Raw genomic sequence first — 12685 nt, 5'->3', positions numbered from 1 at the left:
AGCCTGGCGCCGCTCCCGCCGCTCGGCCGCACTGTTTATGGTCGCCCTACTCGTAACTTTTCGCTCTTCTTTGGCAGCCGGGGGTGCGGCGAGCCGCCGCGACCGGAAGCGCCCGTTGCCACAGCAACGATAAACATCCCTCGTGCCCCCGGAAGCGGTCGGAGCTGCCCTCCCACGTGGAGATGCTCCTTATCGCTCCTGGACGCGGCCGCAGCGGCTGCCGCCCACGTGGCCCCGGAGCTAAACGTTAACGACTTATTCATGAAAAAAATAACGAGACGCCCTGCCGGTTAAACCCCTCCGCGGAAACGATTGGCCGAGCACCCCTCCGCCCGGCCAATCGGCGCCGGCCACGCTCCGTCCGCAGGAAACCGCACATGGAAAGCCACGATTGGCGACGATAGCTGCAGGCCCCTCCCTCCCGGGCTTCCCATTGGCTGCATATTTGGCGTGGTACGCTCCAATTGGTCAGTCGTGGAGCGGCTCCCCCCACCCTCCAGCGCCCCGCGTTGATAAGGCGGAGGGGGAGGGCCGCGGCCGCTCCAGCGAGCTCGGCGGCGGGCGGAGGCAGCGGCCGGCGGCGGGCTCGGGAGCGTGGGGCGGGGGCGCCTGGGGCCGTTCTCTTCTGCAGCTGCGGCCCACGTCGCCATGAAGTCGGTGTGGGGGCTCGCTCTGGCGTGCGTGCTGCTCCTGGCCGGTGAGTGCCCGCAGGCTTCTGGAAGCTTCTGGCGGGTGGTGGTTGGGGGAGCGGGAGCGGGGTCGGAGTCGCGGCCAACAGCCCTCCCCGCCTTCCCCCCCTACGCCTTTTTGCTAGGGCAATCCCCCACCCCTTTTTAGGGGGCTGATGAGAAGCGAGACGGGGCCCTTGGCGTCCGGGGAGCGGGGGCACCCCGCACTCCCCCCGTCCCTGCTGTTCTCCATGCCGGCGTACCGAAGGGAGGGGGAAGCGGTGCCCGGCCTCCTGCCCTCCTCCCCCCGGGCGGCTGCCGGCGCCGCTCTCCAGGGAGCGGGGGAAAGGGGGACGGTGCGTTTAACGCGGCTCATGCGCCGTCACGAGTGGGGGCGGAGGGTGGGCGGAGGAGTCCGTCCCCTTCCCCCATGTCTGGTGTCTCTGGTTGGACTGAACTTGCCTCCGGGAGTGGGGATGGAGGGACAGAACTAAGGGAGCCGTGGGGAGGGGTTAGCGAAAAACTAAAGTCGCATGTGCTGGGGATCAGGCTCAGATTGTTCGTTTTCTTGTTCTCGCAGTATCGGTTAGAGCTGATGAAGTGGATGTGGATGGGACCGTGGAAGATGACTTGGGTAAAAGCAGAGAAGGGTCTCGAACAGATGATGAAGTTGTTCAGAGGTTAGTACCTGAGTTTCTGCATAAGTGACTCTTGAAACTTTAAGGCTTTCTCTGACTTCTGAACAGTCAGAGCATCAGTAATGCCTAAAGCCTAAGAAATAGAGGGGAACGTCATTCAAAAGAGAGATCTAGTCAGCTGGGAGAAACAAAATATTGCTGAAAAGGACTGTTTCTTTCCAAATAGAAGTGGTCCTGAGAACTTGGATTCAGAAATATTCTACTCGGTTTTATCTAATGTTGATGGTTGTATGAAACCTAATCAATTAATAGGGACTTACTCTTGCATGTAAATGGTGTCAATTGAGTGCCTATTGATGAAATAGCTCTGTGCCTGGGAACCACCTCATCTCCTGTGAGATATACCACGTGCTGAGGATTACAGTGGTTTTAACATAACTGAATTCTTCCCTAAATTTCTTTTTAGGAAAAAAGTCTTACTTGCAAGCATGGATTTTCATTCCCAAGTTTTAAATTAAGGTTATGCAGTTGGGGATAGCTACTCATGCACTTGATCTTGTAGCTTTTGGGCTGTGTCAGTGATTAAGGGTCTTAGTATTGTTCTAACTAGACTTTTGTTGTTGCTAGATGATAAAATTAGCGATACTGCTTGTGGACAAGACTACTTGACAGGTTTTCATTGTCCTAACAGAGAGGAAGAAGCTATCCAGCTAGATGGCCTAAATGCATCCCAGATCAAAGAAATCAGAGAAAAGTCTGAGAAGTTTGCATTTCAAGCAGAAGTGAACAGAATGATGAAACTTATTATCAATTCTTTGTATAAAAATAAAGAGGTTAGTGCCTTTATCAGTAGATAAACTGTTAGAACTGTTGGTGTGTTCTGGAATTCCTGACTATTGGTTTTTATTTCAGATTTTCCTGAGGGAACTTATTTCAAATGCTTCGGATGCTTTAGATAAGATACGGTTAATATCCTTGACTGATGAAAATGCCCTTGCTGGTAATGAGGAACTTACAGTCAAAATCAAGGTAAGAAGCGTTAGGTACAATCATCTGTTATGGAGGAGTGGTGGAAGGAATGTAAAAAGATAGTACATCATTAAACCTCAATTTTTGACTTAATACTGGTGCAAATACAAACTAGGACCACATGAGGACCCATGCAATTAACTTTATCAAAGACTACTACTCTTTTAGTGGTGAAAAAATACATTTCTGATTCTGTAAAGAGTAGCTGAAGTATTGAAATACTTAGAAGGTAGGTCTTCGTTTCTGTAGTTACTGCAAATTCAGTTTATTTTAGCCAGGTATGTTTGAGTTTGTGTAGCTGCTACTCACCACTTTTCCATGGCAGTACATTATGTATTAAGACTAAAAGTGAAGTCAAACTGCATCTTTCTTTTTTCCCCAGTGTGATAAAGAGAAGAACATGCTTCACGTTACGGATACGGGTATTGGCATGACAAAAGAAGAGTTAGTTAAAAACCTGGGTACCATTGCGAAGTCTGGTACAAGTGAATTCTTAAACAAGATGACCGAAATGCAGGATGATAGCCAGTCAACATCTGAGTTAATTGGCCAGTTTGGTGTTGGCTTTTATTCTGCTTTCTTAGTGGCAGACAGGGTTATTGTCACATCAAAACACAACAACGATACTCAACATATTTGGGAGTCAGATTCAAATGAATTCTCTGTGATTGATGACCCAAGAGGAAACACTTTAGGACGTGGCACAACCATAACGTAAGTATTGAGTTTCTTTGAGTTTAAAAGAAAAGAGTTGTCTAGGTCCATTTTGCTCATTGGAATATGTGGATGACTTTAGCGTTGTGACTCATACATTGTTTGATTCCTGTAATACAGTTTTTTTCAGTTTAATAGAAACATGCAAACTGTTAACTTTGCATTCAAAATAACTGTTAAATTTGCATTCAAAATAAGTGTGGAGTGATAATGTAGTTCGCTTCACATTTGATTAGGTGAACTAAGAAAACAATGAGCAACTTGACAACTGACTGTCAGCAACTAATTCCAGATGGTTCAGCTGCCTGCAAACTCATTCAGATCCTCAACACAATTGTGGCCTGTTGAAACCTATACAGGGGCTCTAGAGCTTCTTGGACACTGGCTGCTGTTCATATACCAGTGAGACTGGTCTAATGCAAATCTCAAACTAGAAGTAGTTTGACAGTCCTATTTGCATTGCTTTCATGAGCAGCTAAATTTATTTGATCTGGGTTTAGAGGCCTTCTTCCTGAAGAAGGCACTTAGTATGAAAAAAATCATTTCAGTGCTCTAGTTCCAAGTAAAGCCATTGAAGATTGCATCAAGGTCCTGATAAGTGAGAAGTATCAATATGGTTGGAAGTTTTCATTTAGACTTCTTGGTATTGCATTCTGCCCCAATTGTTGAAAACAATCACCCTTTCCTTCTCATTGGAGCAGTTCAGTAGGGATTGTATTTTTGAGATTTGCAGCTAAACTAATAAAATCTCACTTTGATAAATTTGAATTGCTATAGGTGCAGCAGTAGTAAATACATCTTTTCCTGTAAAACTACTTGAGAATATTTGTCCAGCAATTTGATTGAAGATTTTTATTTTCTTTAGCCTTGTCTTGAAGGAGGAAGCATCTGATTATCTTGAGCTGGATACTGTTAAAAATCTTGTAAAGAAATACTCACAGTTCATAAACTTCCCCATATATGTGTGGAGCAGCAAGGTAAGTATATTTAACTGAGCGTTGCACAGTATGAGCTTTGGTTGTGAAAACTGTCTGACCAGATTTTTCAGGAAGGGCCAAGGCATACTATAGAATTTCTACTTGTGCAATTTCTAAAATTCTTCTGTTCCTGACTCTCCTGGCTAGTGTTTTACTAGTTACTTGCTCTCCAAAAGTTAATGTGTTGCTGAAATCACAAACTTAGAAGGAACTTGGTTTTATTCTGACTCAACCTTGCCAAAGGAGAAAGACTGCACTAATTACTAAGAAGGATTTTCTGTCCACTGGCTTTGGTAGCTGGAAGCCTTGGAAAGCTCTCAAACAAGGCCATCCGTGGTTAAGTGTCCTTCTGAAAATAGGGTAGCATCTTAACTTTTAGGCCTGTCCTTCTGATGTTTTCTTGGTGTAGCACTAACTTAAAATCACCCAAGTCTCTGATTAGCATTGTTTGTAAAGCAATGGAAAAACTTAAGTGTATTGAAAGAAAAATGAAAAAACGTGACTAAAAAATGATAGCTACCTATAAAGAAATGCTTTTGATAGGCAAAGAACACAAGTTAAACTAGTGCTCTGAGAGATTAAGCAGTTTGAGGTAATACTATAAGATACCTGGTAGGAAGCCAAATAGTCCAAGTTCCGAACTTTCAATTGTCTCTGTAGACAGAGACTGTTGAAGAACCCATTGAAGAGGAGGAAGCAAAGGAGAAAGAAGAAACAGATGATGATGAAGCTGCAGTTGAAGAAGAGGAGGAAGAAAAGAAACCAAAAACTAAGAAGGTAAGGTTTGTCAGGCTTGGGGCTTCCTAACTTACGTCAGATCAGCAGTTTTCATAGGTAGTCTTCCAGAGGTGCACTTCAGTAGTGTGTGTGCTTTCAAACAGCAATTCTGTTTAAGCGCAGTTAGACATCTTGTCATTAAAGATTGTAAAAAAAAAAAATGGGTTTGGTTGAAATCAGGCAGATGACTGACAATAGCCTTGTGAGGCAGCGGTCCCAGAACTAATTATAAATACTTGTGTGATCTGTTTGAAATGTTAGTGGACTTCAGAAATCTGACACTGACTAGTTGAAATTGAGTATACTCTGCTGGAAAGCTTTTTTCAGAGTGGGAGTAGAACAAAAATACCGATACTTGCTGAATGCCTTAAATGAACATGGCACATACTGTAGTGCAGACTTAGGTTTTGTTTCCATGTGTTATACTAATGTGTGTACTTGAATGAGAATACCCAAGCCATGGCGTAATTTATTTTGTAGATTGGAAAGAGCATGTCTTTTTGACATGCTGTTTTGCGACTTAACCTCAGTGGATTTTCTGTAACTGACTTAACCTGAAGCAAAGAATGAGTCTTTATTATATTATGGTGTTTACATACTTAGGTTGAAAAGACCGTCTGGGATTGGGAGCTCATGAATGACATAAAACCAATCTGGCAGAGACCGTCTAAAGAAGTTGAAGAAGATGAGTACAAAGCTTTTTACAAAACCTTTTCCAAGGTAAGCTCTGAGCCTCATGATCCAAAGCAGTAAGTTTTCTGTAGTGTCTCTTGCTGCATAAAACTAAAGTCAGGATGGGCTATTTCTGAAGAATTAATTGCTGTTGGTAGATAGACTGAATTGCAGAGAGCCTAGGAGGGGTAGCATCTCAGTCAGGAACCATTCTTTTTCCAGAGAGAAGGTGCTGCCACCCAATTAATGGGTGGCCTAGGTTTGAGAAGTAATATGTTTCAGCTCATATGGAGCTTACTGATGTGTTTAAATGTTGGCAGGAAACTTCAGTTTAGTCTGAGACTGGTGGTGCTTGTGTTGTACATTGCTCGGTGGAAGAAAGAGGAAGATACAGCTTTTTAGAAACAGTATTTGTCTTTCTATGTAAATACAGTGTAAAGTGTTACTTAGGAATCTCTTACTGTGCTGTGATGATAGCTGTGTTACTATATTGGTAACTTTTTGGTGGCTGGCTTTTTTTTTTGAAAAAAAAAAACACCACACCAAAAAAAACTCCAAACAATCCTAGTAGGTCTCAAGGAGGATTACTACTTTTGTCTCCATAATCAATTCTAATAAAGCATGGTTAGGTAGCTTAATTGTAAAATAATTGTACTTACCTGACAAACTCAAGTTATTACAAGAAATGTATTAACTCACTGAAATTTTCCCCATGTCAGTTAAAAGAATTATCTTTTCACAGGAACATGATGACCCAATGGCTTACATCCACTTCACTGCTGAAGGGGAAGTAACTTTCAAATCCATCTTGTTTGTTCCTAATTCTGCTCCACGTGGCCTGTTTGATGAGTATGGATCCAAAAAAAGTGATTTCATTAAGGTAAGATAAGCAAGTTGTGTGGGTATGGTATCATGTCTAAAAAACCAAACAGAACCAAACATAACATGGCTGCTGTTTCCTTTTGTAATTCAGCTATACGTTCGAAGAGTGTTCATCACTGATGACTTCCATGACATGATGCCCAAATATCTTAACTTCGTTAAGGGTGTTGTAAGTATTATGTCTTGAATTTGATTTTTTTTTTAAATCTTCAAATACTTTTAGCTGTACTTAAGAAGTTTCTTCCTCAATTAGGTGGATTCTGATGATCTTCCTTTGAATGTATCTCGTGAAACACTTCAGCAGCATAAATTGTTAAAGGTAAGCTAATTGATCTTAAATTCCCTCATGGTAAACACATGACAGTAGCAAGATTTAGAAGAATAATAGCTTGATTAACTTTCATTTCACACTCCTTATGTAAATTTAAAGTATAGCAAATCCATGCATTTCTGTCTTCAGACTACCTTTGTTCACTTTAAATCAGGGATGATAAATGTCTTTAAAAATCCATCCTTTGCAGTGGGGTTGAATTGACAGTTCTTCCAAGTGCTTATTGTTAAAACTTGGTATTGCTGCTTTTTTAGGTGATCAGAAAGAAACTTGTTCGCAAAACTCTTGATATGATCAAGAAAATTGCAGAAGAAAAGTACAATGACACATTCTGGAAAGAGTTTGGTACTAATGTGAAGCTTGGAGTTATTGAGGATCACTCCAATCGTACACGATTGGCCAAACTTCTTCGTTTCCAGTCTTCTCATCATGAAAGTAACCTTACAAGCCTTGACCAGTATGTGGAAAGAATGAAAGAGAAGCAGGACAAAATTTATTTCATGGCAGGTTCCAGCAGAAAGGAGGTATGTGAGTGTGGAAGAAAGAGGGAAGGGGGAAAAAAATATTATGGCTTCTAGTTAAAGTAGTACCATAAACATTGTGAAGTGTATATTTGTTGTAAACGTGGAGACTCCATGCCTATGTTACTACTGCAGTTCAGTTTCCTTGCACCAACGTTTGTCAAATAGCCATGCAGGCTTCAGTAGCTGCTGGTACCAAATGAATTAAACTGGCATCTGATCTGTTTTGTCATCTTAGGCTGAGTCCTCGCCATTTGTTGAACGCCTTCTGAAAAAGGGCTATGAAGTGATCTATCTGACTGAACCTGTAGATGAATACTGTATTCAGGCTCTGCCAGAGTTTGATGGCAAGAGGTTTCAGAATGTAGCAAAAGAAGGAGTTAAGTTTGAAGAAAGTGAAAAGTCTAAGGAGAGTCGGGAAGCCTTGGAAAAGGAATTTGAGCCACTCTTAAATTGGATGAAAGATAAAGCTCTGAAAGACAAGGTAAAATGTTACGCTTTAATGATTTTTTTGTAAATGGTGGCATACTTGCTACAAGACGCCTTGCAGATTATTTGAACATAGACTTGACAGTAGCTTCTCCATCTTCCTTAGATAAACATGTTTAATACCTTTATTTCTGGAAGATAATGAGTTAGAGTATCATCTTAGAACTTTGAGAAAATTTGAAGTAACCAAGTGAAAGGCAATTTCTGGGTTATTTACTTATTCCCTGTATAAAGTATTAGCTCTATGAACTAACAAGAAGGCTTTTTTCTCTGCAGATTGAAAAAGCTGTGCTATCTCAACGTTAACCCAGTCTCCTTGTGCTCTTGTGGCTAGTCAGTATGGGTGGTCTGGTAACATGGAAAGAATCATGAAAGCTCAAGCTTACCAAACTGGGAAGGACATTTCTACAAAGTAAGCTTTCAGTTTTGTAGCAGCTGACATGAAATGCCATTGATGGCCTCCCTTGCTTAGGGTGTGCGTAGCAGCTTTCCATCTGGTTGAGATGATCCTTCATGTTTTTAGGTCACTTATAACTGATTTGCAGTCTTCATTGTAGTTTTACATTGTTACTTCAAAGCCCAGTGTGTAAAACTGCCTGCTAAGACTCATCAGTAGCATTTGCTGTCTGTCGTTTGGTTATAAGAGAACATGAAATGTCTTTAGTAACTGGGATGCTTTTTAGAGTTAAGCTAGTAGAAAAGGGGGGTGGGGGAGGGAGTACCCTTGTTACTGTGGCTGTGATCAGTGTTCATGAGTTTAAAGATGTAGCTGGGTCCTGTACTTCAAAACTTAGTGATCTAAATTCTGTTCTTTTCAGTTACTATGCTAGCCAAAAGAAGACATTTGAAATTAACCCCAGGCATCCACTGATAAAGGACATGCTGAGGCGAGTCAAGGTAAACAAACAAATAAATAACAGTAGTGAAATAGTGACTGCTTGGCTGCATGCAATCTAGTTAACAGTTCTGCTTATTTGTTGGTATTTTTTTTAATGCTCTTCCACATTAGGAAAATGAAGATGACAAAACAGTTTCAGATCTTGCAGTGGTGTTGTTTGAAACTGCAACTTTGAGATCAGGATATATGTTACCAGACACGAAGGAATATGGAGACAGAATAGAAAGGATGCTTCGTTTAAGTTTAAACATTGACCTGGATGCAAAGGTTAGTTTGCCTTCAACTTGGGACTGATAACTGACTTATTGTTGCTACATCTTAAAAAGCAGATACTTGATAGACTTGCGTAAAAGGAAACGTATCCAGCTTCCTACACTTAGATGGGCTACCAGGAGCCCAGTTCAAGTACCTGGGTGGGAAATTGACGAGTCTGTACTTAATGCTCATGGCCTTCCTTCAACTCTTCTTTCCAGTTGCTTGAGATTCTGCTCTTTCATTATGCTTCTCAAGTATTGTCCTATCCTTAACTAAGTGATGCTTCTGTGGGAGTAAATTAGGGTCCAAAGGCATGTTGTACCCATCTTGTTAATGGAGAAGTTCATTAAGTGGGTATGAATAATATGGGTTCTCAATGCTATGTGAGAACTTACACTGGGTATCTTGCCAGCAGAGGCATGATAGTGTCAATGCTAAACAGACCTTGCTTTCTCCTTCAGGTAGCTTGGGGTAAATGTTAGGAACTGATAGTGGTAGCCTGTATTTAGCTAGTCCACAACTAGTAAACATTTAAGCAAATAAAGGAAATTGCTTGTGGCCTTCCTTCAGGTGGAAGAGGAACCTGAAGAGCCTGAAGATGCAGCTGAGGAGGCAGAGCAAGATGAGGAAGAGGTGGATGCTGATGCTGAAGACAGTGAAACACAGAAGGTAAGGTCTCAAGTTTTGACTCTTCTTAACAGTATTTATGTGCAGTTTCATCTAGTGCTTCCTGGCAACAAACTTGTTCTCTTTGCCTTTTGTGACAGTAGTATTTAGTGTGAGGTTATCCAAGCTTTTCTTGGAGAGGAAAAAAACTGCAGCATGAATGATGCTTCCTTGTCAAATCTTCTATATTGTAAAAAGAAAACAATACATTCAAGGTTGGAGATAAATTAAGTTTGAGATTGTAGTAGTGCCCTATGGCAAGAAAACAGCAGCAAATCCCTTACGGTTGACTTAATGTTGGATTTCTGCAGCTTGTGGGCAGTAACATCAAGAAATGGGCAAGAGTGTAGTTTCAAACGCTTACAATGCAAACTTGCAACACTACTACAGGCAACACCACTACCTCTGAACAGTTCAACTGTTGAGTGAAGCCAGCCTTCACTCACCTAGTGTCTGCAGTTTTAATGGTGTCTTGATGGATATGCTGAACTCTCAATACTACAGTTTCTTGATAACATTAACTTTTAAATTTATCATGAGGTCCCAACTGGATTTGCTGTCTGTCTCAGGTTGCTTTTGGAAGAGTCCTGCAAGAAGAAACCATAAATACATAGTTTTTAGAGATGTACCTGCCTACTGTTAAATGTCAGTTTACCCAAGAATAAATTTGAAGAACAATGCTTTATTATACTATAGCTACTTAATTTTGTTGCTGTTACTGTTGTGCTTACACAGTAGTAATGCAGTTTACACCTGCAATGACAGTTATATATTACAAATGATCAAAGTTATGTTCTATTTGTTGGATTAGCACACTTGCAGATTAAGGTTTCTGACTACTGACTGGAAAGTAGATGTGCAGTCAAGTAGAACAGGGCTATTAACAGCACTAATGCTGTGCCTGAAAGATAATTTAGAAAGTATTGAAGATAACATGGAACACTAGATCTAATGCTAATGTTTGAGCAGACAGGAAGTACTTATTTTACTTATTAATAGCAAATGCTTAAAATGCTATCATTTGAACCTCCTTAAAAAGTTACTACTACTTTTGCTAGTGCTTTGGAAAGCATCGACAGTATTGAGGTTCAGTTCTTCTGGAACAATTCTTGTAACCTTTTTCCACTTTCAAAAAGCAAGAGTCTGATTCTCTGTTTGATGTCTCCACAGGAATCCACAGATGTGAAAGATGAACTGTAAGCTGCACTCAACTACCGTCCTGCATTGGGGGGTCAGGAGGGAATGTGAATTAGATTGTTTTGGTTTTTTCCACTGTAAAATGTTGAGGGATGGTATGGGGTTTAAGGGTAAAGGAGGATTTTTTTTAAGTTCACTTTTCTAAAAACATTCCTCATGAATGTAAATTTGTATTATTTAACTGACTTGGTGTAAAATCTTGTCATGTACAAAATAAAATGTTCCCAAACACCACTAACTCTAAATTTTACATGGGAAGCTCATCTTGTGGGCTAGCACAAAGAGAAAAAGGGATTGTCTTGTGTGTTCAGGTCCTTTGTACAACAGGCAGTTTGCAGTCCTTGTGCTTCTCCACACTGGTACAGCCACGCTTAGCTGTGTAGTGTGTGCCTGTGGTTGGGGTTTGTGTATCTGCAGAGCTGTACTGAACTTGCTAGTTGAAATAGGCATTCAAGAAGTGTTACGTATCTACTGACATCTTAAAGGTGAGATAGGGCATTTAAAAATAGCACTGGAACTGAAGTCCTACCAGCTTGTGCTGGACTATGCAACTTGACTCCACTGCACAGAGTACAAAATGGCAGCTTTTACAGCTGAGATGAGTGAAAAAAAAAAAGTTGTGAACAATAACAACCAGAAGTGGCTTACTGCCTCTGAGCTTACATTGTCCTCCATGGTATTTGATAACCCTGCCTTTAACTTGTGTAGCTGCAGCAGTCCTGCTTTCTACAATTGTGTTTTAAAGGTGGAAGCTCTTATGTGTTATTAATGCTGTTGTTCCTAGACTTTTTCTCTTGTTCTATGTCTCTTCAGTATGGCAAAGCCCTGTAAATACTCCTATCTATCTCAAGCTAAATCTGTTGACACCAAATTGTAATGTAGACAGGCTGAACTGGAGACACCACTTCTATTCATTATATTAGCTTTATTTGGTGTTTGGGGGAAGCACTACACTTTCTCACTAGTGCCTCTACTTCAAAACATCTTCACAAGGTTGGTAGAAAGTGTTTACACTGAAGTTGGGTGGGTTGGGGGTGGTTGTTTTTTCCACCTTCTGTGGAAGAAGTACATAGTACTTCTGTACAGTGACTCTGTTTAAGAACTTCTGTTTCATTAACAGAACTTTTGTGATGTTTGAGTTTTGTAATATGAAGCTAAATAAACTTTCTAATTAGGTGAGGGCACTAAACACTGATCTGAAGAACTTGCTTTCCATTGACTTTTACTAGTTTTTTTTCTATATTGCCCAAGTACTGTTTCCCTGTAATAAATACAAATGCCATGTATCAGTGTGGTTATTGAATTAGGATTTACACAGATGTTGGCTTTATTGAAGTACGCTGTTTGAGACTTCAAGGCTTGAAGTTGTTTTGAGGGAGTTTGCAGTGGTTTTGTGTTTTGCTTACTGTAGTAGTCTCTGTCAGAGCCTTTTTTTATTAGAGAAGGTTGAGTGGTTTAACCCTAGAGCATAGTTGAGCAGGGAGCAGCGTCACCTTTAATAGCAGTCCTTTGTTAGTACTAAGTTACTGAATAGGGCAGGTACACCATTTCTTTCGGCATGGTCCTCTTCCTATGGCCATGCAACTTCTGTGCTCTGTAGCACTCAACTGCTGCTGAGGTTTTGATTTAGTAATTCTTAAAATATCACTTACAGTGATAAACTTCTCAGTATATTGTCAATATGCACCCCTCTATGTCTCTGACCAGCCTGAGTAACACGTCTCAGGCCTGCTGTGTGGATAAGAGTGCTGCTGCAGCTAACAAACTAAAGAAGAGTATTGGAAGTGTAGGGCTGTTTGCTATAGCATTCTTAATTTGTTAATTACTTGTAAATGTAGGCAGCCTTTGTTCTGTTACATAGCTGAAGTTCTTGATGCCTTGATTAATTTTAGGATGACATACCTGATTCAGTTTCAGAAATAATAAAGAGCACATTAGAGTCATGCTTTGTGCTGCTTTGTCTTCCTCAGC

General features: G+C 41.0%; 1 protein-coding gene across 1 annotated transcript; it reads left to right on the top strand.

Moving 5' to 3' along the window:
- The first annotated feature begins 609 nt into the window (after positions 1–609).
- Positions 610–11731, top strand: HSP90B1 (heat shock protein 90 beta family member 1). The gene is given in 19 exon segments (XM_086611150.1): positions 610–697; positions 1249–1348; positions 1998–2139; positions 2219–2335; positions 2718–3049; positions 3915–4026; positions 4687–4803; positions 5407–5523; positions 6218–6355; positions 6449–6526; positions 6611–6676; positions 6943–7212; positions 7448–7693; positions 7975–7999; positions 8002–8110; positions 8517–8595; positions 8708–8863; positions 9422–9520; positions 10688–11731. Coding segments are annotated over 19 exon segments (2382 nt in total). The 5' UTR covers positions 610–648; the 3' UTR covers positions 10718–11731.
- Positions 11732–12685: the final 954 nt, after the last annotated feature.

This window comes from Tauraco erythrolophus, chromosome 4 (assembly GCF_009769465.1).
Source record: "Tauraco erythrolophus isolate bTauEry1 chromosome 4, bTauEry1.pri, whole genome shotgun sequence".
In the NCBI taxonomy this organism is placed as follows: Eukaryota; Metazoa; Chordata; class Aves; order Musophagiformes; family Musophagidae; genus Tauraco; species Tauraco erythrolophus.
The sequence above is the reverse complement of the archived record's forward strand: the minus strand, read 5'-3'. Positions and strand labels throughout refer to the sequence as shown.